Source organism: Neopsephotus bourkii, unplaced genomic scaffold, assembly GCF_033783945.1.
Source record: "Neopsephotus bourkii isolate Nb327-2 ecotype Australia unplaced genomic scaffold, CSIRO-AGI_Nbou_v1 NB_716, whole genome shotgun sequence".
NCBI lineage: Eukaryota > Metazoa > Chordata > Aves > Psittaciformes > Psittacidae > Neopsephotus > Neopsephotus bourkii.
Window position 1 is genome coordinate 1743400 of NW_026901215.1, and position 27072 is coordinate 1770471.

Consider the following 27072-nt stretch of genomic DNA (forward strand, 5'->3'; position numbering starts at 1 on the left):
AGAGGTTCTTATCAAAAACCATTGTGGCAGACAACTGGGCTGTACAAATAGAGACTTGAAGCAGGTGATAAATATGGCAGTGTTAGTGCTCACAGGATTGTGTGGTTTGCTGATCTTTTGTAAATCAAGTAGGAGAAGCCAGCTGTGCTGGCAGATGTACCAGAGGAGCTTGGAGCTCAGTTCCATAAGTGGCTTTTGGTGGTGAGCTTATCAATGCAGCAAGTTGCTTGTGTTCTGTGATTCAGGGTTTTGGAGGACTTCAATGGCAACTGGAGCTCACCCACCTCTTGGCTATGGAGTCAGCTCAGCTCTCAGCTCCCCTCTCCAGAGCAGGCTGCCTGCCTCCACCAGCTTGCCTTACTTAAGCCTGTACCTATTGCATAAGCCTCTGGGGATATTTACATAAAGCATAATTAAGAATTAGACATAACCTACCTCCTGTGATGAGTAGAATTAATAGTTGAGTGGCATGTACTCCAGTTTCAGTACTAGGAGATTTTGTTTGGGGCTTAGTCTTCCACCCCCTCCACCCCCCCCAAATCTGAGTTCTCTTAATTTTTAAACTGGGTTTTGAATTCAGAGTAAATACTGAGGTAGTTGTTTTAAATTGGCAGTGTAGTCTGTTAAAGTCGTTGCTATGTGAACCTGCTGAACATGGTGCTGCTTCTTAAATGACATACATGCTATAGCTTTGACTTCTTAGATTAATCCTTATACATTTCAATTTTTCTGTATTGCATTTGAATTAATATAAATGGCAGCATTCTCTTGACCATAAGGAATAGTAATTCAGAAAGCTGATGTAAATTCAGGTAGATAATATTAGGCAGAAAAGCCTTATCTCTGAAAAAATTGTAAGATTCAGTTTAGCAGTTAATGTTTTTCTTCCTTTGAGCAGCTCTTTCAAAGTAGTGCAAGGATTAAGAGATGGAACAAACTGGAAAATTCTCTTGAAGAATTATTCACTGATTAGAATACATGGAGGGTTAATGGATCCAAAGGTATTGAGATGTGATGCTGAAGGCTTCAGAAAGCTAATTAGTAGTAGGGTGTTTGTTCATTCCCAGCCTGACTTGGCATCTAATTCCTGGAAAAATATTGGTAGATACCTCAGTAACTTTGGAAGTCTGGCCTCGGGTAGCCAGAAACAATCTGTCTGGCTGTGGGTAGCACTTAATATTCAATAACCCTTTAAAATTAACTGATTTCCAAAGTTTTTTACAGAACTCTAGTTTCCCTTTAATGCAGCTTGACCCAGTTGAGTACATGACCTAAAATAAATGTCAGCAACCGTTTTCTAATGATAGGTGTAGAAAGTAAAGATGTGAAATGCTACTGTGTAATTATATAAATATGTGGTGCTGCCCCTTGGTAAGGAGACATCCACCAAATTTAGCGGAACATCTATATTGAGTTACAAATTTGCACATAGGTTTCACCAGTCAAATAGTTACAGTCTGGGGTGGGGAAGAAGGGTTCATTTGAGCATTAAGGCAAGGACAGGCTACAGCTGGTAAGCCACGAGTCCTTGTGTTCTGGTTCAAATTGGGGCTACCCAGCTGCTCCCCTCTGGGCTTGACAATGGGATGCTCTCCTTGTGTCAGAGGATCCTGCCATACAGCTGTAAGGACAGCTGGATGGTGCTGTGTTTAGAGCTCAGACCATCCTTGTGATGTTCACTCTGATGACGGGTGAGTGTGGAGAGAAGGGCAATGTAAAGGGAATCCTTTTCTTCTGCACATGCGGCCTGCCCTTTAAAGTTGGGAGCAGCGACATTACTGAGTTGGTTGCTTGTTGGAGGAGTTCAAACCTGGGGTTTAGACCCTACAGATAAGGAGGCTGCATAGCTTTGATCTTAGTGGTCATTTGAGTTCTTGTAACATGCATGAAGATTCCTTAGAAGTATCAAGCTGTTCAGGGTAAAAGTGATTCTTGGACTTAAAACAGAGGCAAGTCTGATTTATATGTAAAAAAAAGGACCTTTCTTAGGTTTGTTTTTCACTTAAAACTTAATGAAGCAAGAAAAATAACTTGTGCATCTTGTGTGAGGACTGCGTGCAGGTCTTAGTGTTTAACTTGATCTCTGAAGCTTCAGTCTTCGATAGGGTGCTTTTATTCTTCTGTGGATACCTTAGCTCCTACTAGCAGCCCTTGTACCATGCAAACACCACCTGAAGTCCTTTTGCTGACAGTATCACAGGATACTGCATCAAAAGGAGTGTGACCAGCAGGTCGAAGGAGGTGATCCTGCCCCTCTATTCTGCTCTTGTGAGATCTCACTTGAAGGATTGTGTGCAGTTCTGGTGTCCTCAACATAAAAAAGACATGGAACCGTTGGAACAAGTCCAGAGGAGGCCACAAGGATGATCAGGGGACTGGAGCACCTCCTGTATGAAGATAGGCTGAGAAAGTTGGGGCTGTTCAGCCTGGAGAAGAGAAGGCTGCGTGGAGACCTCATAGCAGCCTTCTAGTATCTGAAGGGGGCCTGCAAGGGTGCTGGAGAGGGACTCTTCATTAGAGACTGCAGCGACAGGACAAGGGGTAATGGGTTAGAACTTAAACAGGGGAAGTTTAGATTGGATATAAGCAAGAAGTTTTTTACTGTAAGGGTGGTGAGGCACTGGAATGGGTTGCCCAGGGAGGTTGTGAATGCTCCATCCCTGGCAGTGTTCAAGGCCACGTTGGACAGAGCCTTGGGTGACATGGTTTAGTGTGAGGTGTCCCTGCTCATGGCAGAGGGGTTGGAACTAGATGATCTTAAGCTCCTTTCCAACCCTAACTATTCTGTGATTCTATACTGTGAGCAAAACTTCAAAAATCCGTGATTTGTTCAAGTGCCCTTGTAAGTTTGGGATTTTTTTGTGAGCCAAGTGCTTGGCTCCAGGGATTATCTTATAGAAACTTTCTCGTTGATTCCTCATATGACTTGGAGTTCTGTGATAAACTTTTAAATTAGTTTACTTTTCAAGTTATAATTTTTTTTTTGTAGCAGCCTTGTATTGTAGTCTGTGTTTTAAATCCATGCTTCCTCTGAATAAGAAGGAAAAGGGGTACAAGTGAATTAATATTTGGATACAAGAGTTCATTTAGTTAGGGTTACGTGCTTGTCTAAGCTCTAAACTCTTGGTATACCCTATTAATAGCAAGTTTCTGTATTTCTCCTCCCCCTCTGCTTTAACTGAATCTTGCAGATTCTTCTCAAACTTCTTTTCATCTTTAGCTCTTGTGGAGCATCCTAGACTTTGAAAGAAGTGTCCTAGACCCAGAAGGGTTGCTCATGGTTGAGTTACTATGTTGTATTTGTCAGGATGCTGGTGGTGAGGGTGAACACGTGTGGCTGGCTCCTATGACCAGGGGAGGTTTTGGGAGCCACCTGGCTGTGTATCTGTCCTGCAGGAAAACTGTTTCCTATTTATCACATAAAGAGATGGATGTTTAGTGGCTGATGAACAACTGAAAAGCACCTCTCTGGTATTTTTAACATTTCCTGGGCGTTAAGTTTCAGCTAGGTCCATAAGTTACTCTTACTTGCCTTCAGTAAAACATAGAGATTACTAATTAACTAAGAATTTATTCTAGGAAAATCCCTAACCTTGTTGAACTCTTCCCTTTCTGAAATCATGAATAAAACGAATGGTGTCACGTGGTGGGTAGGTAGTGAATCAGTCCTACTTCAAGCCAAGGGAAAAGAGGAGGCTGATTTCAAGCCATGCTCATCCATCATGGTAGCTTCAGAGCACTGCTTGTTGGGAGCATGTGTTCATCCACAATGTGACAGGGTAGCCAGGGGAAAAGGGAGTCTGTGGAGTGGATACATACCATTTAGGATTTGTGAGGGCAAACTCGATACCTTATATAAATAAAATATATAAAGGGACCTCAAGGATCATCTGGTCCACCCTTTCTAGACAACACATGACCCAGTCTAGATGCCAGGCACCTTAGAAGTGTCCCATGCTGGGGAATCCATCCCTTGCCTGGGGTGATGATTCCAATGGCTGGTGGTTCTCAGTGAAAATTTTTCCTCTATTGTTCATTTAAAATCTCCCCAGGAGTAACTTGTGCCCGTGTCCTCTCATCTTTTCCATGGACCTCCTTGTAAAAAGGGAGTCTTGGATGGGTATGAGCTTTTACATCTGCAAACAAATGCATTTGTTCATGTTCTGGTTTTGAAATTGTCTTCTCTTTGGTGTAATGACTGGGATTTAATACTTGAGCAAGGATCCCAGCCTGAAAGCCCTGGCTACATTAACACGACAAGCCTGTTGTATGTTCTAGTAGATAAGAATGTTGAGGAACACCTCCTGTTTCTTGGTTTAGGTGAGGGAAGAGGGGCTATTTTTGCAGTAGGGAATTTTAAAACCAATGTGAAGATGGAGCATTGGAAACATGATTTAGAGTGGACTGAGATAGAATACATGAAATTGAGCGCTTAATGTAAGTGATGCTTATTTTAGGAAGGTTTACTGGTCTCGTTCAATGGTTTTTGTCAGCGTGAAGATTGCGCATGTGAAGAACAGGTACTTGATTTACTGGAATTCATGTGAATTTTGAATATACTTCAATTGTCAGTTCCAGGTCTCTAAATGGAAGCTCGTGGATGCAGAAGATTCTCTTGAACATCAGGAAAACTTAGTCATAATTATTTGTGTGTATCAGGCATTGAATGCGTGATGGCTGCAGGCTGGCTTCTAACAGGTTGGGTTTGGGTTTGGTGTTTTTTTCTTTGCTAGCAGGGACTGAAATGAGTAATCTTTCTTTTCTGCTATACAGAGAAACTTTTTCATGTTGCCAGCCTATTGTGCCAAGAGGACTCAACCTGTGTTTTGTGTGGCTGAGGTTTTTTGAGGGCTAACTGGGAGTTCAGTTCTGTCTTAGGCTTATCATTGTGCAACATAAAAATGAATTGGAGATGGAAGAGTCATGTATCAGACAGCTCTGTCCAGAGGCATGTGATAAGGTGTAATTTGTAGTATTCAGAGCTACTTAAATTGGCATAAGGATATCTAGTGTCAGTTGAGTGCTGAAGAGAGAAATTAGGTAAGTGGTTAAATTCATGTGAACCATTTGACAGATGGTCATGAAAGCCTGCTTTTGTGTTCAGTTATTAACACAAGAAAACTGAAAGCCCAGGATCAACAGTCTCTGGCTTGGAAGAGCAGTCCCATACAACATGAATTTTGGTTTATTATTTTATCTGCATGTTTCAAATACTAGCTCTCATTTTGGGCATGGAGTAGTGACTTGTGGTGCCAGGCTCCAGATCCATCGACGGGGCTAGACTGAGCAGAGAGGAGCTGCCCTATGAATGTTGGTTTGCCCCTTGCTCATTCTCACCCATCATTTTAGTGAGCTGAAGTTAGTGCTGAGGTCAGTTTGAGTGAGTGCTAATACATCAAGAGCACAGAGCACAGGTTTGTATGTGAATGTCAGGTGTGTGTGTGTGAGGCAGTTGTCTCCAGTTACGAAGCATAAAGTTGTGTCCATCTTTCTTTATGTTGCGTCTATAGCAGGGTTTGCAAAATGAACCTGTTTTGACATGAACTTGTTGCAGCCCAGATCCTATAGTTGCTTGTTTCATGATCTGATAATTGCTTAATACATATTGGAATAAAGGCTGTCTTTCAGGTCATCTTGCCTCATGTTAGTCAACTTCCTATTGTAATTGAAGCTAACCAGATCTACACCCCTCCTCTCTGCCACCCACCCAATCTAATTTCCTGCCTACAAAACTCTTGTAGGCTGCTAAGCAAAGGCAGTGTGCAGGTAATAGCAGCTTCTGTTAAATGTGGGGGGCACTTAGGCTTCTAGCCTTGCAGGGACCTGAGTTGATCTGATGGCTTGCTATTCGCAGAAGAACAATGTTCCAGCTTGTCAGACCTCTTTATTAAGTCCATAAAATTCAGTAAAGTGGTAGAAAGTTATTTGTGCCTGCCTCCCTACTGCCTGAATTTTATCCCTTTCTGATGGGTTAAATCAGGTGAAAATACCCGTGTTTGGGTGTGTGCTTTCCTATTCCTTTAGGCCATCTCTTGAAACTGAAATAGTAATGTCAGGAAGATACCTTAGGTAGTTGGAAAATTGTTTGACTGGCATGGGGAGGGCAGCATTGAAAAGCACATCTTAAGGTAAAACAAAGCCAGGCCTTTTGCTAGTGTGAGTCTACACCAGGGTGTAGTGATGCACGTGTCACAGCAAGTTCCTACAAGTGCCATGTCAGTGACAAAGGGCTTCATTTTAATTTCTCTTTGGAATAATTATTTTTAGTACTTTTGAGGCAGGCATTCTTTATATGTGGAATTTAAAGGGGCTTGAGGTCAAACTTGAAACAAACTCATTTTCAGTTTTCATTTAGTGTTATGGTATGTGATGTCCTGTCATAGAATCACAAAATCAGACTGGTTTGGGTTGGAAGGGACCTTAAAGCTCATATGATTCCACCTCCTGCCACAGGCAGGGGCACCATCCCCTAGAGCAAGTTGCTTCAAGCCCCAAACCAGCTCCAAGCAGCAGCCTGGCCTTGGGGTATCAGTATTCCTCAAAACTCTTAGAGCAGGATTACAAGTATTAATCAGGTATTGGCATTCAGTGTAATAAAGGACATGATAACATAAAGAGTCAGAGGTTGGGTTTATCAGACAAAACCACAATATCTTCCTAGTGTGCAATGCTGCAGTAGGACCACATCTTGTTAATTATGGAATGAAAATAGTTTAAATATAGATGATCTATTTCAGCTTCATAGGCATGAACTTTCAGCCTGGCCTACAGGCCTATATTAGCTTCAGGGAAGCCAAGGTCCCTCTGCATATATTCAGATGTATTTAGACATATGTCCAAATTGAGTTTTTACAGCGATAATTAGGAAGGGTTACCTAACACACAATCAGGTAGTCATTTATTTGCATAAGAAATAGGAGTTTAGGGGTCCCAGTTAAGTGCTCAGGTGCTCAGTATTTATAGAGTGAGGAGCGTAGATACACAGAAAAGGGTTGATAGCTCAGGGGGTGTCTGAAAAATGCAAGTTCAAGGATATGATTTAACAGCAGCTTTTGTTTCTTAACCACACTTTGTGCAAAGATAGTCTTCCCAGAAGTACTACTTTAGCACAAATGGAAGGGAAAGGTAGAAGAAGTTGTGTTTGCTGCTGCCCTTCCCTGCCTGGGTAGGAGGAGCAGTCGGAAATGGTGCTGGTAGGGCTACTGCAGGAAGTACTTGTCTGTAGGCTGGGTTAGTACCAGGCTGGTGGTGAGCAGGTCTGAGCCATGCTGGGAAAAGGGCTTTGCTTCTAACTCTGTATGTTGTTACCCATCTTGCAGGAATTGCTGGTATTAGTTTTGAAGTCAGTGCTTGCAAAGTCGCCTTTATGTACCCCTGACCTGAGGTAAACTCAGTCATGGCATTAACCCATAAATACTGCTGTAGCTGACTTCAAATAGCTGCGAATATAGCTGCTACGGAGGAAGGACCAGTGGTGTAACTGGATCTGCAGAGCTGCGAGGCTGCTGCAGTCCTTGGCAGGACTTCAGGGAAGGTCTATGGTTGCTGTGGATGGGTGCGAAACACAGCAATGCAGGGAAGACACTGATGTCCAGCACCCTGTCCTCGGGTCCCATGCAGCTTAGCAGCTTCTTTGGGGTCTGATTGTTCCTACTTGAAGTTGTTTTGGCAGGTTGAAAAATGTTTTGAATATACATCTTCCTAAGGAGCCTTACCAAGTGAGATGCTTATTAACTGCCCAAAGCAGCTCGCAAACTAATCCAAAAATAGCACAGTGCCTGGTTACTCTATCACTTTGCTGCAGATCTGATTAGGATAGAGCAGGGCCTAAATTTTGCCACATGAGTAAGTCTTCCAGGAATGCCAACATGAAATCTGCTTGGGGTTTTGTTTGGTATTTGTTTTTAATGAAGTTTATTTTTCGTTTCAAAAGTAGAATTTCTTTGATACACTTTGGGTAGTTTGATTTCTTTAAATATGGGGGGGTTTAGTTATTATGATGTGATCATAGTAATTGCATTCACAAGAGACATGACATCTGGTTGTTCAGCTTATTTCTTACTCTGCTATTGATAAGGTATCCAGCTGTTCATCCTCTCTAGCCTTGCCTTAGTGTGTGAGCAAGTGCATGGATTTACAGCAATGTCAGATGGTCTGACTTGAAACCACATTGCAACTCGTCCTGGCAGACTGGCAATAGTACAGCTATTTTCACATGCTGCATATGGATTTTTGGTATTTTCACACTCAAGTTCTATTTTATTGTGGTTATGTTATTAAACTCTTACTAAAACTCAAAACCTAAAAATTGATGCTCAAGTGTAGAAGTAATGAAAGTAGCTGCCTTTTCTTGCTGTGATGTAAAACTACGATGAAAATACTGTATATGAAGCAGGTTTTTCTGTGAGACTTTACATGTGTGAGATCTCTGGAGGTACTGTACTAAACCTGAAGAAGAGCTGAAGGGCAGTGAGAGGTGAAAAGAGTGGTGAGAAGAACAGACTGCAGTGATACTACCCAGCTTGTACCCTAAGTGAAAGCTGTGTATCGTGTTTGCATAATCAGTATTAGAGACAGACTTCTTTAGAGGTTCCTCTAAGCAAAATGTGCTTCCTGTTGGGAGGAGAGAGAGGAATTCCTTGCAAGTTAATAGAGTATTTGTGAGTGGTGAATTAACACTGCTTCAGGTTCAGGAGGTGAATTGGTGCAGGTAATGTCCTGTAAATATATGAGTGAGCTTCAGGGTGGCAGCGGTTGGGGAGAAAATGGTCCATATCTTTACCCAGTTGTCGAAAAGATGAAGTTTTAAAGGTTGCAGTGGCTCAGCCTCTGAAGCCTGATGCCAGGCTTGATGTGCTTGCCTTGGCCTGGGTGTAGCCTAGCTGTTCCTGAGGCTGGGAGGTAAGGCTTGCCAAGAGCCTCCTGGGACACTTCTGCTGTATTTCCTGTTCATATCACAGTTGTTTCAGGGTAGGTGCCATTTTAACCTGTCTTCGGAAGGAAGGACTGCTGTTAAATTTAGTGATGTCATTGGAAAAGACCAAAAAAAGTCCATTAGCATGTAATAGAATGTCTTGTATGTGTTTCTAAGTTATATGTTATGAATAGTCCCTTATGCGCACAGTGGGATTTTCTGCCGGTCACCAGACAACACAAACACTGTCACAACAGGGATAATAGGAGGGAGGGCCATGAAGAAGGGGGCTGGAGCAGTTCTGCTCTGGAAACAGGCTGAGAGAGCTGGGCTTGTTCAGCCTGGAGAAAAGGAGGCTCCTGAAGGGGAGACCTTAGAACAGCTCCAGTGTCTGAAGGGCTGACAAGAAACCTGGAGAGGGGCTTTGACAATGGCCTGTAGGGACAGTACAAGGGGAATGGCTTTAACCTGCAACAGGGGAGATTGAGATGGTCTCTTAGGCAGAAGCTCTATCCCTGTGAGGGTGCTGAGGCGCTGGCACACGCTGGCACACTGGCACGCGAGGGTGCCCAGAGAAGCTGTGGCTGCCCCATCCCTGGCAGTGTTCAAGGCCAGGTTGGGGACAGGGGTTTGGAACAACCTGATCTAGTGGAAGGTGTCCCTGCACGTGGCAGGGGTTGGAACTGGATGAGCCTTAAGGTCCTTTCCAACATAAACCAGTCTGGGATTCTATGATAATATTTCTAGCATATTGGTGAGGCAAAGTGCCCTGTGTAGTCCTGGGGAGAAGTGCTTCTGTGGGTAAGGGTGAATTTTTCCAGAGGTCAGTTTTGCAGCAGGAAGTCCTTAAGCTGCTTAGAGTGACGTAACCTGGAATTTGAGTTCTGCAGAGGTGAATCTTTCTTTATGGGCACATTTTGCTGTGAGCTGTAAATAGCTTCTCTATGTTTGTAGTAAAAATCTATATCACTGGTTTAGGTCACTAATTTTCTGCTTGTTTAATGTTCAATTCTCAGAGCCTGCTGTCTTAGCTTTAATATTTGTGCCTTGGCCCTCAGGATGTAATACCTGTCAGCTCTCCAAGCCCCTCTTTCTCACTGATATCCTTTGTATTCTTATGGCAGCAGTGCATCTCGCTGGGCACTGAGGAATTGGCTTGGAGACAGGGGGAAGACGCTGCAGAACAATTCCATGGCGAAAAGGGGAAGAAATGACCCTAAGTTGCTCTTGCATGTCAGTGCTCTGTGTAGCTCTCCAGCCTCTTGTTACCATTTTTCCCCCAGTGAGTTTGCAGATGGTCTGATTTGATTTGTTGGGTTTTTTACACTTAAAGTATAAATTGTCCCTTTCTTGAGGTGTTTTGGGGTGTTGCGTGGTAGGGCTGAATATGATGAGAATTTAATGCTGGTGTGAAAAAGATGGTGGAAGTAGTAGGGGAGAACAGAGAGAGGAAGATGAGGCTGGGGCATGAAGTGGGAAGGGATAGCTGTGGCTGCATACAGAGCGTCTTGTTTCTGTGGCTTATTTAAGGCACTGAGTGTTGAACAGGTAATGTCTAATTATGAAATAGTGGCTTTATCTTGAAATACTACTGAAAACACGGGAAAGGATGTCTGAACTTGGGACAAATTCTGAAATGTAGCTCTGCTCTCATTAGAGAATGAGTCAGTTATCTTCCTTGTTTACTCTGACAAGCTGTCATAGAACTAGAGTGTGATGTTGTGTAATTCCATGAGCGTGTATTTGGAGATCATATGGGCCACTGGTGGGACAGCATTATTGCTGCTTAGTTGGAATACCTGTTCGCTTAATTGTTCTACATATGTGTTCTTGTCTAAAACACAGTGATTGAGATAATGCTGAATCCCAGCTTGGGAACAGAATTTTAGTCAACTCTGGTGCTTCTACTCAGAACAAACTCCTTGTTCTACATTAGATGTAATTACTTAAAAAATAGAACTAAAGGGTATCTGGGAAAACCATTCAGTCCCCCTCTGGCTCTCACATAGGTTCAGCTATACAGAAGTCATCTCTGATGGCTTTTTTGAATAACAAGGTAGGTAGACTTCTGGTGACAAAGATGCTGCAAGCTCTGCAGCAGTCTTGTTTTGGTCGTTTAAGTGTCCAAACATGCATTACACTTATTGAATATTTAATCTGAGTTGCCATTGCTGTGGTCTAAGACCTTGTTAATTGTAATATTTACAGTAAACTGTATTTCATGAAGAGCTATTTCCTTTGTGTTTTCAACTCTCTTTTCAGTGAATTGACCATACATTTTTTACAGTGGTGTCCTATGACTTGTGCAGTTAAACTGTGATTCTGATAGTACAGTTCAAGTATTTCTATATTTTATCTAACATTTTAAATTTAGCATGAAACTTTCAGATGGTAATTTATTTTTTTCTTCTCTTTTAATCTTGGCAAACAGGTTGAATCCTTTATTTTGGACCAAGAAGATCTTGATAACCCAGTACTTAAAACCACATCGGAGTTATTCTTGTCGAGCGCTGCAGAAGGGGCGGACTTGAGAACTGTAGATCCAGAAACACAAGCAAGACTAGAAGCCTTACTGGAGGCAGCAGGTACTTCCTTTGTGTAGTTTCCTCCTGAACACGACTTGGTAACAGATCTGCAGTGTGTACATTTGACCCTAGTGGCATATGCACAAGTCTGGCCATTTTCCGTGACCACGGGAAACAAGCTCAGTTCGTACAGGTGTTAAGGGTTGCTTCGTCTACTCTTCCTGTACATATAAAGTTAGAAAACTTAATTAAATGGTATTTCATTTACCAGATAAGATTGTACATGTTACCAGAGCGAAGATTAAAGGGGAGAGAATGGAAGGAATTAGACTTGCTAAAAGTACTTTTTTTTTCTCTACTGCTTTGGTCAGTATAATTATTGATTCATTGCTCCAGAAGTTTGCAGGTGAAATACTTGTTTCTCTGGTTTAACTTTCACAAAAATATTTTTCCGTCCTGTAGTTCTGGGATATGACTGGAAAATACATACTTAATATTCATGTTTTAGAACTAACTAGATGAACCAGGTAAGTATTAGTTCTGTAGTGAAAGCTTGACTAATTCAAGTCTTGCTAAGGTTTGTGACTTGGGTATTCATGATGAATTTGAAAATTGTTAGTTTCAGAATTCCAAGGACAAAAAGATGCGAGAACCCTGTTTTGAAACAAATCCTATTTAATCATGATGGGTACATACTCAGACAAGTAGAAACGTGCTGAAACTGGAGTTTTCAGATTTAAGCTTTGAGCACACAGGAGCTAGATGAAATAGTGTTTATTTGCAGGTGTTTAGTGTAAAGTCTTAAACGAGAGTTTCATCCTGAGGAAGGAAGATGCAAGGGGCTGTGAGATTGTCTCTCTTTGTATTTTGAATTTGAAAAACCTCTGCAACTTAGAACATAGCACAGCTTTTGTCAGCAGAATGATTCAGGAGCCCTAGTGAAAGGTGGTCCCTTAAAATGATTCTAACTCGATGTAACTCATGGGGGACCAAACTTTGCTTTGCAGGGAATAGAGACAATATGTGGTATGCTCCAGACACTAAGAGTGTGAATAATTTGATCCTTATAATATGTGCCAGGTTAACAGTTGGAGTTGATGATCTTAAAGGTCTTTTCCAATCTAAATGGTGCTATGCTATGATCTCTTTTTAAGCATTTTAAAAAATGAAAATCAGTTTGACTCATGTACCTGATGACTGGTGTGTCCTGAAACCTATGGTTAGCTTGATAAATGGTCACAGGAGATGTCTGGTAGTTGGTGTTATGAGGGCAGACTCTAGACATGCTTACATTGAGGGGTTGCAGTGTTCAAAATGATTTCATGGTATTTAACGAATTGCTGCCTGTGATGCCTGTGAGAATGTTTTCTGTAGACTTGAAGCAGTAGATGGCCCCTTGTCCCCAGGATTAAATGATTTGTTTTTAGTCTGGGGTTTCCATGCTTTGATTCCCCGAGTGCTTGGAGTAGGGATATAGAAAATGGGCAGAACAGAAGGAATCTGGAAAGAAAAGCAAATAAACACAAAGAAGTTGCTTTTATTTGGGGGTTCCATCTTCCTCTCTAAAAAGACTGGACAAAATGAATGCCGCTTGATGAATGTGTGAGACTGAAAGATTGAAAATAGTCTTGAAAAAGTCTTAAGAGTTAAGCAGTACTTTTCTTCCCCACTGGGAATTTGAACACGAAAAATACCAAGAGGCTTAGCTAAAAAAGACACTGAGAATCTGTTAATTTATTAAGAAAAGTCATAATCGGAAAGTGATTGCAAAAGAAAAAATGGTTTTGGGAGGTGTTGTATCTTCCCTGTGTTTCTCTGGCAGGTTTGACTGAAAATACTGTTTCCAGTGTTAAGTGGGCTTCTGGGTTTCCATCGTGGCAACATAGTGGCCTCATGTTGGAACTTTGTATTGTTTTGCACTCCAGTTATTTTAGTCCCATTTTAGTTCCTAGTATTAGGGATAGGTTGCAAAAGTAGATGGCAGAGCTATTGCTCAAACAAGTATTTCTGCTACTGCCTTGTCTGATGTGGTTTCCAGGGGAGTTTGGCCTTCATTGTGATGATCCCCTCTCTAGCAACCTAGAGCAAAATCAGTCTTGCTTTTAGTGTCTCAGATTTCTCATGGTTTCTCACATACGGGGTTCGTGGCTGTGTCATGAGGATCTTAATGAATATGACTTGCAAAACTAGTTTTGCTCATTCTCCATGAATCCTTTAATGCTCAGCTCTCACACGGCCATGCTGTTTATTAATTCTGGAAGGTAAGCTCTACCAACTGCAGCCAGGTGGGATGTTGTTCTTCAGATTACTTATGCATAAGTGGTTTTCAGCCATCGCAGGCTTTCAGATTTGTGGGAGTTTTTGTTTTTCTGTAGCTGTCTTGATAGTTGCTTAGGCCTGCATATGCAAGTGTGGAGGCCAGAGTTCAGTTGAATAGCTTAAAAATGTTTCTATGCATTACATTTACCCATCAGAAGAGTGCTGGATATTTTTTTTGCAGTTTAGCTTGTTTATTCTGTTTCCAGGAGGGCTTATGATATTTTGTGGGTTTGGATGCTGAGGGTAAGGGCCTTAAGTAGAATATCTAGCAAGAGGGTTGTGCCTTGCCCACTGTAACATAGCAGCAAGTACACACCTATGTACATACATGTGTGCCCACAAACGGGTTGCATATTCCCTACATTTACTAGGTCCACTGAAAGCCTGGCTGGTTAGCTTTAGTTTGGACAATGATACTTCCTTCTGTAGTGTGTTTAGGCAAAGCACAGGCACTTTATTAATGAGCAGTCATCTTTAAACAACTATCAGTGATTGTATTATTTCACAAGAAAAAATAGTTTTACTTTCTGAAGACTGAGAGGCTTCACTGTTCTGTGAGCATCATAAATAGGAGTTGGTTTTGTCTTCAGAAATTGAGGATGAAATAAAACAGTTGAATCCTATTCTTTGGGAACCTATCCTAAGCAAACCAAGTCTTTTGAATATCTTCCTTTAGTTTGACTCCATGTAGCAAAGAAGGGATTTAAAGGTAAAATGACCTTTGGAAAGAGAACCATACTGTTGGGAGATTTAATTAAATCCTTAGTATTCTGACAGGGAATAAATGTTCTGCACTACACACATTCAATTCCCCTGTTAATTAGGGTGCTGTTAATATCTTAAAATAATAAGCCATCTCTGAAGAATCCTGATTCTTCCATGGCTCCTCAGTAAAATTGCATATTAAATTCTCTTCTTAGAGACAGTAGTTGACTGTTGGAGGATCACAGAATCACAAAATGTTTTGGGTTGGAAGGGACCTTAAGGCTCATCCAGTTCCAGCCCCTTGCCATGGGCAGGGACACCTTCCACTAGAGCAGGCTGCTCCAAGCCCTGTCCAACCTGGCCTTGAACACTGCCAGGGATGGGGCAGCCACAGCTTCTCTGGGCACCCTGTGCCAGCACCTCAGCACCCTCCCAGGGAAGAGCTTCTGCCTAAGAGCTCATCTCAATCTCCCCTATGGCAGGTTCAAGCCATTCCCCTTGTCTTGTCCCTACAGGCCATTGTCAAAAGCCTCTCTAAAGGTTTCTTGTTAGCCCTTTAGGCACTGGGAGCTGCTCTAAGGTCTCCCCTTAAGGAGCTTTTTCTTCTCCAGGCTGAACCAGCCCAAGTCTCTCAGCCTATCTCCAAATCAGAGCTGCTCCAGCCCTTGCAGCATCTCTGTGGCCTCCTCTGGACTCACTTGATGACAGGAAAGCTCTTTACTGCAGTGAATGGGTGGTTGTAACATTCAGAGCTCTTGCTATTCTTGGCAGGTTTCTCCTTAGGTCTTTCAACATCTGTTCTTAAAAGGGCAAACTTGCCTCCAAAGACTTGGGAAGCTTGACAGGTGAAATCTGTTCCATTTTCTGTTCCTATCTTTTATAAGCAACAGGAAGGGAAAATTCCTTGCTTCTGTAATGCAGTTCTCTGTCTCAGGTACAGGTTGTTTCTTAAAGAGGATAGAGAAAGATGGCCAAATAAAAATCTCTTATGCCTGTTTGGTGTTTCTGCACCCAAACCACAGAATTCCATATGAAGTTGTAATATGAAGCGGGTACCATACCCAGTTTGTAGTGTTCCAGCATGAGTTTGCTGAGTTTTCTGGGAAATGACAGAATGCTACTGAACTGCCTTTTTTCTTTTTTTTTTCTTTTTTTTTTTTCTTTTTTTTTTTTTTTAACCTGAGGAAATAGCTCAGGTGTCTGTGTCCTGTGTGTTCCTTCTCAATCTGAGTGTTGCAGGACTTTGGCAGTGAGGCATCAAAAAACAGATGCAGAAGAAAGTGGGAAGAAACACTTGGTCTAGTGTCGGAGCACTTGGCATTACTGTTGAGCATTTACACAGGGAGGAGTTTTCTTAGCAGAGAGTACTTCAGGAGTCCTACTGTGGTTTATAAAGAGGCTTGTGAGGAGAATCAGGCTAGTTTGGAGAGGAACCATATTCAGCTGAGGGTTTGCTTAGTGAAACAGAGGTGAGTAGTCCATTGTTGTGTTCAGACAGGGAGCAGTGTTACACACATCCTTCTTTTCTGTTGAAATACAGGATTAAAGGTGACCAGAGACCCTCACGTAAATTGTTTGGTGTATTTGAAACTTCAGGGGATTAAATGCAGTGTAAATGGTAAAAGAGAACTCTAGTTTTAGTCAGTTTTTGTTAATCCCTGTTGGATTTCAGTACGTAATTCAGGCATAAGAGCATTTTACTGTGCTTTGGAAAGCTGTTGGGATGAAATGGGAGGGAAAGAGGTTGAGTATTCTGGAACCGGGGAAGGCAAAAAGTGGAAGCAATCACCTGCTTAGTAGAAATACAGAACACAGGTCAAAATATGAATGGGCCAGATAAAATCTGCCTGTTTCAGGGTACACTGAAAGGAGAGAGTGAGATTCTGCAGTTGTAAAACTGAATGCTTTCCTGTGTGTGTATGTCTATCTGTATTTACTCTCTTGCCCAGCTGTTGATCAAACCTACTTCTGTTTTTTTGTACATGATGTGACCAGACCCATTCATTATTCAGTAACAGCAAGAGGTTGTTTGGTTAAAATAGATTACATTTGTTTTCCCAACGAGGGGGCTTGAATGTGACAAGGTAGACCTGTAATCCAGCAATACAGGGAGTGAGCTGTGGACTAAAAAGGACAGAAGATGAACAGCTTGCTTTCACTGTGCATTGAGAGACTCCTTGGCAAGTGTCAGTGACACTTTGATCATGTACTTTGTGATCAATAAGATTCATATGGATGTAGTGTTTCCTTTCTTAGGTCTGATGAGTAACTTACTTGTGATTTAAATGGATGTAGGCATCTAGTCCATTAGAAATGTAACCTGTGAAGGATTATCTGAGCTCTGCTTCCAACTGTAGAAGTTGAAGGCTGCGGAAAACAGAAGGGTCATGTTTGTCAATTTGATGGCTGCAGATTTCAAATTGTGCTGGTGGAATATAACACACATTCTTCTAGATCTGTATCAGTGTTCCTGAATAAAAAAAAAAAAGAGGGTCTTTCCTGAGGACAAATCTGAGAGAATTGCTGGCATTGGAACAAAAATAGAACTTTATTGTAAAGATGTAGCAGTATCAAATTCGAAGTATGTTTAGCCATCTTCAACATGGCAAAAACCTTAACCTTAGTCCAACATCTTTAATTTTTAAATCCAGAAAGGTTTTTCAGTTTGATCTGATGTGAAATATTTGGTGTTACATGGATACAGTATAGGGAATGAGTAGAGAAACTGTTCTCATTAAGAAAGCTTGAATAAGGTTTATTCTGGTGCTTCTTTAGTGATCAAAGCTGAACTAAAATCATTTCTGGTTAACTGAGAAGCTTTGGCCTTTTGAAACACTGGCACATTACAGTAACTTGCTTATTTTCTTTCTTTGCCATTTAAAGATTCAGAGTGGGAAGGAATATATGGTATGTGAAACACACAGATGTGTTGTGCTTTTGAGTAAGTTGGATAAAATTGTTTGAATTTTGTGCATGTAATTGAATTATTAATCTTGTATTTCTCTGAGGTTTTGCATGATTTAAGTATTTTTTTTCTAATCTAGTAGGCTTTTAGATTAGAAAAAGTTCAGTCTAATCCCATTCTCAGTCAAATTAACTTCCATACTTTGAAAGTGTGTTAAATGTCCCAGCTTCATATTTTTTGGCTCTTTTTCAGTTGGAGTTTGCTGCGAAGAACAGTTTCGTTGTTGTAACACTTAAATTGATTCTTTAGGTGTCAGACAGCTCTGTTACCTCACAGGAGCTGCTCCTGGAATTCTTGGGCAGAGATGATTCTGAGATTTTTAACTTTTCTTCAGTAGGGATGGGGAGTGGGAAGAGACAAGTCAAAACGTTGGGGGGTTTGTGTATTAAATTTGGCCAGGGCACTCCTCAAGTCTCTTAAGCTGCTGCATATTTATATGTATCTGTCTATATAGATATTGGAAGTAATCATAGTGAATCAGCCAGTGCTTCATGACCATATCATAAACAACTTTCAGTTCTTCTTTTAACATGATTTTTTCAAAGATCTGGATATGTTTTTTGCATTAACTCAATTTTTTTGTTTACTTCTGTCATTTGTTTTTGTTTTCTTGTGTGATTTTTTTTTTTTTAATGCAAGTTGGATTCTTCTGCAAGATAAAAATCCCCTTTGCTCTCCTGTTCCAGTATGGGGAGATTCCTGGTTAAAACTTCTTTCCATTCAGTATTGTTTTCAGCGCTGCTTGTAGTAGTGCTTGGAGTAGCTTCAGCCAAAGAAGTAGGGAGAGTTTGGGAAGAGGAAGGAAGTTGCTTTATTGACAGTCCTACATGGTGCCTGAATTGAGCTGTAATTCAGCCTGTGCCAAGGGAAGATCCCACTCTTTTTCACGGAGTAGAATCCCAGACTAGTTTGGGTTGAAACAACCTCAAAGCTCATGTAGTTCTGACCCCCTGCCATGGTCAGGGATGCCTTCCACTAGACCAGGTTGCTCCAAGCCTCCTTGAACACTGGCATTGATGGGGCAGCCACAGCTTCTCTGGATAACCTGTGCCTCACCACCCTTACATGTATGTTTCCATCATCCATCGAAGTGCAAATAACCGTGTTCAGAGCTTGCAGTGGGGTGCATAAGCTGTCAGTGGTCTTTGTGGTTGTTGGCCTAGATCTGGCTGTGCAGCCCTGTGGCATGGGGAGCTGGTACCCTGTGCAGGTACAGGGGGCTGAGTGAGGCAGCTGGTGAGACTCTTGTTGGCAGTACACTGAAGCAAGCTTTAGGTTTGGTTGTCTTGAGATTTGTGTAGGGTTGGTAAATGAAGCTCTTGCACAGCACTGTCTCAGGTAAGCTGGTTGTGTGTGTCTGTGATGTTAACCAGGTACAGAAAAATAGAACAGTAGTGCAAACCACATAGTGTTTAAAACTTGTATCTGGGAAATACTGCTGCTGACCCAAATGTCTTGCCACAGAATGTATCTCATTGAGTGTGGTATAGTATTTTTTCTGTGTCTGTTTCATTCATGGCATGCTTTCTAAACAGATGGCTGCTGATCCGATTCTTTCTTTGCAGTGCCTGTGTAAGAGGGGAGCTTGGATGTTACCCTTGTGAAAGGAAGCAGTTACTGCACCTGCAGGATTGAGTTCATCAAAATGTAACTCTTTTCCCTGAGTGCATCAGGAGAATAAGGAAGGAGAGAGGAAAGCCTGTCTCTTGATTGTGTCTCCTGCAAGAAGACTCTATTAATAGTTTATTAAACCCCCTCAATTACACACACTTGGTTTGCTTTTTTGTTTTCTGCACCTGTCCATCATGTAGATTCTTTAGTACATAATGCTAAAACCAGAGTTTAAAAGTGCTCAGATCAGAGTTTGAGGATTAAGTGGATGATTCATAGTGTGCAGAAGATGGGATCCGAATCTCCCCACATAGATTTCAGGGTGGTTTTGATGTTCTGTAACTCAATGGTAGTGTGGTGGCAATAGCTAGTGCCAGCCACTTGGCTCCAACTAGACAGACTGGTAAGTCAGGTTGGCAGTGTGAATGTGCAGCCACCCCTCCTGGGGCAGACTGGAAGTGTACTGGGAGATGTAATGTTATTATGTTAGAAGCAGGGCTACCAGTTTTATAGAAGGGTTGCTCAGTGTCTGGTTTGTTGGCTGTGACGAGTGTCTTGGGACACGTGAGAGGAATTAACTGAGCTCTTGTTGGCAGACCTGCAATATATTGTTCTTCTATCAGTTTTATAATGGCATGAAATATTTTGTTGGTGGTTTTTGTTTTACTTTTTTTAAGTGTCAGAAACAACAAATTGTACTGAGTGATAGCTCACGGTATATGGGGTAATGAATGAACCTGTTGCCTTTTTCAATTGGTAACTCATATTTGACAAACCATTACTATTGTATAGTTAGGGAGTAATTACAATAAACAAGTTTCTAGGAAAACAAATGATAATATGGGTGTGTGTGTGTGTGTATATATATATATATATATATATATAGTGTAAATTATCCAATCCTGCTAGTTTCTAGGAAGTCAACCTAGTTTTCACCAGATTAATGAAAAATGATACTGCCACTCATCTTGGATTCTACTGATGGGAGCAAGTGGCTCATTTTGCAGTGGGCCATGAATGCTTTAATTGCCTGCTAGAAATTATTTTCTGCCTAAAGACCTTATTTTGAAAGCTGAGAACTTAAATCTTGTGATTTAAACCAAGCATCGTGCACAACAATGGAGTTTAGATTCTTTGTGAATACAAAGTATTTAAATCCTTGAGGGCTCAACATGGAAATGCAAAGAAAATTTTTTGCATTGTACAAGTTTATCCTCATTGTATCCATCAAGAAAATCCTTGCTGTGGGTACAAGAGGCAGCTGTGTAATGTAACATTAATGTAATGTAATTTTCCTTGTGTAACAAAGCATTAGCTCTAAAATAGCAATTACTAACTTGTCATTTAGCCTTTTCCTCCAGTTCTGTACAGCTGCCTAAAACTTCTTGGAAAAAGAAGGCTGAGCGACATCTCAGTAGATCTAGTTCTTATCTTCTCCTCTTCCTTCTCCCCAGGCAAATGCAGCTGTGCTTGTGCCGTTCCTGATGGGTGGCTTTTAGAAGTGGTTAGGCAAACCCTCTCCAGTGCTGGAAGCTCCACAGCATGCCCAGCCAACTGCAGTCATTGGGATGGAGTATCAGTCCTTGGTGTGAAGTGCTGAAACACCTAACGTGGGGGTGAAGGGGGTACTAAGTTGCTTTGGAAGCGCTTAACAAGGGATGGATTAAAGCCATAGCTAAGCAATTGGTGTTGGTTTAGTGGAGTTACTCTGGCTGCTGGTTTTATGCATCATGCCCATGGTCAGTGTTCCCGGTTTCAGTGCAGCCATCCTTTACAACTGATTTATAGATTGGTACGTTCCTCAGTTCCCCTCTCTTTTAAACAGGCTAAATAACATAAAATATCTCTGCCCTTAACTGTTATTAGTTAGACTTTCAGCTGCTCTTGTTCTCCTCTAGAGTCCATATGCAAGCTCTGTTCTTCTTAGCTTGTTGCCCCAAATTAGTCATGATACTCAAGTTGAGCTCTATTGATGCATGGAGAGTAGGAGTGTTATTTCATCTGTCCTGCAAGCTGTGCTTTTGTTTATATATCTCAGTTTGGTGTCTGCCTTTTGCCTTTGGGTTACAAGTTGAATTTGACTTCATATCAACCAGTATTTTTCTGAAGAACTGTTACCTAAATAAACTGTTCCTCTGTGTGTGCAGTTGATTGTTCCTGTGTGTGTAGATACACGTATCTATATATATATTTGCTGACACTCCTGTTTGGATATGCCCTTTAAAAGAAACCTGCTTCAGGTAGAATTGTTATGAAGGCTGAAATTCTATCTTTGGTTTCAAAGAATGACATGGCTTTTGAGTAACAGAGGAAGGCCACAGTGAGCCTGGGAAGGAGATCGATTCTAACCAACCTGTCCAGACTTCCAGTTGGCTTTGCCTCATATTGCCAGAAAACCAAGCCACCAGCATGTTTTGGAAGTCTGGAGAGGGAAAGGAGCATGTAGGAAGACCTAATAATGAAAAGAGGAGAAACTTGCAACATGGCTGTGATTTTTGTCTATTGACCTCCTCTTATAATAAGTACACCCAAGTGCCTAATCTTTCTAAAGTATAGAGATAGAATCATAGGTAGAACAGCTTTATTTTATTTTAGTCTTTAATGCAAATAAGAGCAAAGACCTGGAGGGAAATAATGGAAGATGTTTGGTACAGTGAAATCCGAAATGGCTGGACTCTTCCATACTGCTGTCTGAAGTAACTCCCTCCATAAGCTGTCTGTTGGATTAATGCTTGTTACAGTTTCTCTTTGCATTGTACTCCAAAGCAGCTCAGTAAGCATGGTGATCTGTGGTGCCACACGTTGGATTATGTGACCTTCTCCATCTGAAGAAGAGCTTCAGAGACCTGGACTTCTCTTGATGTACCTGTGTCCTCTTTCCTTTTGGTTTTTGGACCTTAGGGAGATGCCACAAGGAACGAAAAGCTGTGAGGTGATGTGAGGCCCCTGCACTGTTCTTGTAGAGGGGTGGTTTGCTCTAATACATTAACAGTAGATGGGAGTGTTCTTCCTTCAAGTTTGGTAAAGTAAAATAAATTTCCTTATTTTCCTTCTAAGGCTGCAGCATCCTGATTTTTGTACATCTGCCGTGGCATTCCTGTAGACCTTCCTTTCAGGATGTGTTATGCAGCATGTATGTAATGACAGGACATTTGAAAGGCTGTGGATCTTAGGAAGAGCAGAGGTTTTTTTAAACAGCTTAAAATGTGAATTTATACCCTGGCCTGTGCTATTCACATTAGGGTGGTGATCTTTTTTATTTTCTGAGGAAGTGCCATGCTTCTGGAGTATTTTGATTTACTTTGCCCTATATACAGGATTGGTAAACCTGGGGCTGAAACTGTGCTTCTGGATGAAGTCACTGGTGTCACTGGCTCTCAAGGTTCACTCTTGGTTCTTTGCTTGAAAACATAGAAGTATTTTGAGTTGTTTTCCTCAGTAGTTACAGAACACTGTACTGAGCCAGAGCCATTTTCTGATTCAGGATACCAGTCACAGCCCATGTGAACTCTGCTTCCCACTGAATGCTAGAAATTTAGAGAAGAGAGCTCAAGTGGGATGTTCGCCTGTAAACAGCATTCCAAGGTCGTTTGAGTTCTCCCCACATCTCTGTTGTGTGTGTGGATCCTATCTTGGTGTTTCTTAGGGGTAGATGAGGTTTGTCTTTGCTCCTTACCCTCCCACAGTGATGGCATCGTTTCATGTTCTTCTTTGCCATGTTTCAGTCAGTCTCAAGTCTTTCAGAAGTGTATCTTTCAGATTCTTGGTGGCAGGCAACTGTCACGCCTGGAATGAAAAAATATTAGATAAGGCATGAAAGATAAAACCAGGAATTAAAGATCCATTGCCTGCTGCTGGCCATGGTGTTTTTCTGTAAAATAACAGGAAGAAAAAAAAACAAACCTTGTAAATGGTTCTGTATTTGATGGTATGAAGTACCGAGTTTACTTTGAAGCTTCCCTTACAGAGGTTTTGATATCTCTTTCTGGGTTGTTTGCACAGTTGCTGCCTCTGTAGTTGTAGGGTAAACACCAGAAGCACCACAGTCACAAATAAAATCAATTTCCTAGGACTTACTTGGGGTTTTAGTACCACTTTGTATGAATAACCAGAAGCAATGTGATGGTTTTTCTCTGTCTCTAGCCTGGATGTTTCCTTGAGGTATAGGAGCTGCCATCCATAACCCCTTTGATTCCTGCTGGCCACTCAGTAGATGGTCCCACTTCCTGCATGTCTGTTCACTGTTGGCTGTCACCATGGCCCAGCTCCGTGCTGGCATGTGCCCGTGTCCTCACGCTTCATTTGGCAGGGTGTGAGCAGGTGACAGCCCAGCTCTAGGGATGTGCTGAGTCTGCCATCTGAGCTGTGGCCGTTGAAAAGCTGAACAAAGCCAGGCAGACAATGGGAGCTGGAGCCCTGAGCTCATCACACTGACACTGGCAAACGTGATGCAACTAGAAGAGCATTTATTTTAAGTGCATAAATGTACTTGAATATTTGCTGGTGCTGCAGCCCTGGAAAAGATGTTGCAGGAGGAGGTAGGGAAGAGAAGGCTGGCAGTGGAAAAGACAATAGGCACCCAACTAACGTGCTGCGGTTTTGGTGCCATGGCAGCCCTTTCTAGATGTCTGTCACTGGGTTTTGTCTATGTTAAGGCTTAAAAAGAGCCTAAAAATCCCTTAGTCATTCAAAAAAATTCACAAGTGAAGTGATAAGATCGTATTTAAGTGTGATACACAGTACCTCCTGTTTAATCCTAGAGAAGCACCAACACAAATTCACATCCAGAGGAAAGCAGGTGTTTCTAAACTAGTGCTTAATCCCATCCTTGTCCTTTATAGTTTAGATTAAAGTTAGCGTTGCATTTTGAATGTACCTCTCAAATGCAAAATCATATTTACTTTTTTTTTAGAGTCAAAACCATGTTAGAAACAAGGCCTTGTTGCCGGGGTGGAAGGGATACTTTCTCCTCCTCCAAGTCCAAATGTAAATGTCTATTCTTGCATTTGATATGTTCTGCAAGCCAAAACACAGTTTGAATGAGCCTCTTATGTAGGAATATTCACAGAATCATAGAACAGTTTGGGTTGGAAGGGGACATAAAAGGTCATCTAGTCCAACCCCCCTGCAATAAGCAGGGATATCTTCAACTAGATAGGTTGCCCAGCCTGGCCTTGAATGTCTCCAAGGATGGTGCATCCACCACCTCTCTGGGTGGCAATCTGTGCACATTGAGGAGGTCTGGTCTTGAAGAAACTGAACTTCTTTTTCCAGAACAAAATCTGAGGGGTGAAGAAGATGCTCCTTTCTCCCTGCTTCCTATCTTACCTCTCCATCTTGTTGCCTCCTGACTGTGCCAGCTGAGCACAGGGATGCTGTGGCATAAGAGAGGAGATGAACTTCAACACATCAGTTGAAGCTTCACTGTCAGTGGTAGGTAGAGAGTTAGAGCTTCAGTCTGGAGGTTCATATGTGTAAGATGCATACCAAGCAGCTTTTTACAGTGACCGGTTGTAGCATTTAATGGGTGGGGGGAGTGCACTCAATTGGTTTTGGACCAAGGCTTACGTCTTAAAAAAACACTTCAAAACCAAACAAACAAAATAGAGAAGGGGTGAGCACTCCAAACCAATCTAGCATTAATGTCTGCTCGTTTCATAATTGTCTTAAATTTTTGCCTCTCTGCTAGAGGAAATATGAATGCTTTCTTGGACTTGAACAGAATTCTTTAGGCTTTGTGTTAACTACAAGCCCCCTCATATTCTCCCCTGAGCTTTAGTTTGCTTTGTTTAAAGTAGTTCAGCCACTGAATTTCTGTTTAAATGATGACTGTGACAGAACTGGCAGACTTGTTTGACTGTGTTATTGCTTTTGTCCTAACTGTAGCTGCTGCTTGAAAGCAGGAGGCAATGCAGGAGGAGACACCTCTCCCTGATGCTTAACTGCATTTAGACAGGTGAAAAAGAACTTTGATGAAGTACATCTGTAACTGTGATGTAGGAGTAATTCATGAGGCTTCCATATTAACTGCATGTAAAGATATATAGGTCAAAGTGCATTTCGTGAGTGAGTAGCATGACTTTATGCACGTATGTGATGAATGTGACTGAAGGTCCTGGTTCCTGTAAGGAATCAGCAGTGTTGAGGATTGTGTCTGGGAGCTTGTCACCTCAGAAGGCAACTCTTTCTTTGCTAGAGATTTAATAGAAAAAAAGTCTTGAAAATTTGAAAGGTTGGGTTTCTTTAAACAGCTCTTTGCTTAGGAGATGTGAAAATGTGGATATCCTGGATTAGAGGCCCAGGGGGAAGGTGTGTGAGGGGGTTGAGGTGATTTAGAGGCTATTTGCTGTCACCATGAGGCAGGAATCTTCTGTTCATCACTGCACAGTTCTCTCCTCTTGCTAGTTCTGGTGCTGGCTGGAAAGGCTTTTTGCTGGTTGAACCCATCTTGTTATGCTGGTAGAAATCTCCCTCTTGTTTTTGCAATGTGAGTGCAGTGGTGGGGTTGGGAAACCTAGGGAGAGGAGCACAGTTTTTCTGGCAGTGGCTAAATGTTAGATCAGCACATAAGCCCTCATGTTCTTTCAGCTTTAAGAAAGGTGACTCAATTTTTATACAATGGGAGAAAATGAATGCCTGGTGAGAGCTGGAAAAAAGTCAGACCGGTAGAGAAATTGAGAGTTCTGCTGTAGCAAAGTCTGTTATGGTCAGGAATTTTAATAAGGTGGAGATAGTTATATGGATAACTTGTCTGCTGTTATTCTTTCCTATTTGAACTCTCGTATGGTAACAAAACTCTGTAACAAGGTTTGAATCAATCTTTTCTTCTTGCATTTTAAGTTAAAATGTGTGGTATTCCATATCTGTCAAATAGCCATTTATGCATTCTGAAAACAAAGGAAATGGGAGGATTGGGTTTGTGTAGAGAAATTATATGAAGTGGCAAACTATTTGGGGGTATTGGGATTCTGCTAGAACCATCTGGGAGTCTGTGTTGAGCTGTTTTCTCATTGTTGAGTTTGCTTATGGGGCTTCCAAGCTTTAGTACAAGTGGAAGTTGCTGACTGATGTTGTGAATTACCCAAGCAGGTAATCTGGTATGGAAGTACAGAGAGACTGGATTGAAATCTAATGGGAAAGCTCTCGGCTGAAATGTAAATGTTAATGAGTATTGTCTGGTTAAACAAGAATACATGTTTGTGCTGAAGGATAGGACATCAGCTTTCAGATTTTGAGATACCTGAGCCCACTGATGTAAAAGCAGGTGATCCCCAGAAGGAGCCCTTGTCATCAGTAAGTAACAGTAAGATCTAATTGGAACTGGAGAAGTACTTCCTGGCTTTTGATTCTGGAAAAGAGAATCTCACTGCTACAGTTGTCATCAAGATTCTGGCTGCTGGGCTGACAGCTACACTGAACTATGTGTTAATGCAAATACAAGTTTTAAGAGTTTGAAGTGTCAAGCAAGTGAAAAATTAAAAGCTGGGATTGAGGATAACCCTCTTCAATGGCATGGATGTGGTGGCCTTTCAGTGTTTTCTGACATCCCCTGTCAATTGTGGATATTGCTCAAGTGGGTGAGATCCTGTTATTTTTAGGAGTGGAGATTTATCAAGAAAGGTACATTTTGAGGTTAAGACCATGACATATAAGACAGGAGAATAAAATGATATTTCTGCTTTTGCCAGAAAGTGCTTAGCAGATGTTTTGACGTGGATTTTCAGATAGCATTGAAAATGTCATTTTTTGGGTGTGAGGGTTTGCTGTAGGGAATCTGATTGGTAGAAGAAAACTCGGCTGCTCTGGAAGTATGTGTGGGGCTGTGATGGTGACACATGAAATACTGTCAACAACTTCTGCAAAGTTTAGTCGCGGTCTAAATAGTCACCATTACACAATGAGAATGTTTATTCTCTGCCTGTGGTTGCCATAAAGAGATGTTGTTTTTCTCTCTCCCCAGCAGGTTTCCTCTCCAGGGGTCTGGAATTTGCCACCTTCCTCCTCTCCTTCCCCAGTCAAAATTTGTCTGTTTT

General features: G+C 41.7%; 1 protein-coding gene across 21 annotated transcripts in view; it reads left to right on the plus strand.

Annotated features, from left to right (window-relative positions):
- The window catches only part of ANKHD1 (ankyrin repeat and KH domain containing 1), a 102839-nt gene that overhangs the window by 3843 nt on the left and 71924 nt on the right, over positions 1-27072 (plus strand). For all 21 annotated transcript variants that reach the window (XM_061354057.1, XM_061354040.1, XM_061354044.1 and 18 more), the window contains exon 2: positions 11346-11499. In XM_061354057.1, the coding sequence (XP_061210041.1) occupies positions 11346-11499 (154 nt within the window). The remainder of the gene's footprint in view (positions 1-11345; positions 11500-27072) is intronic.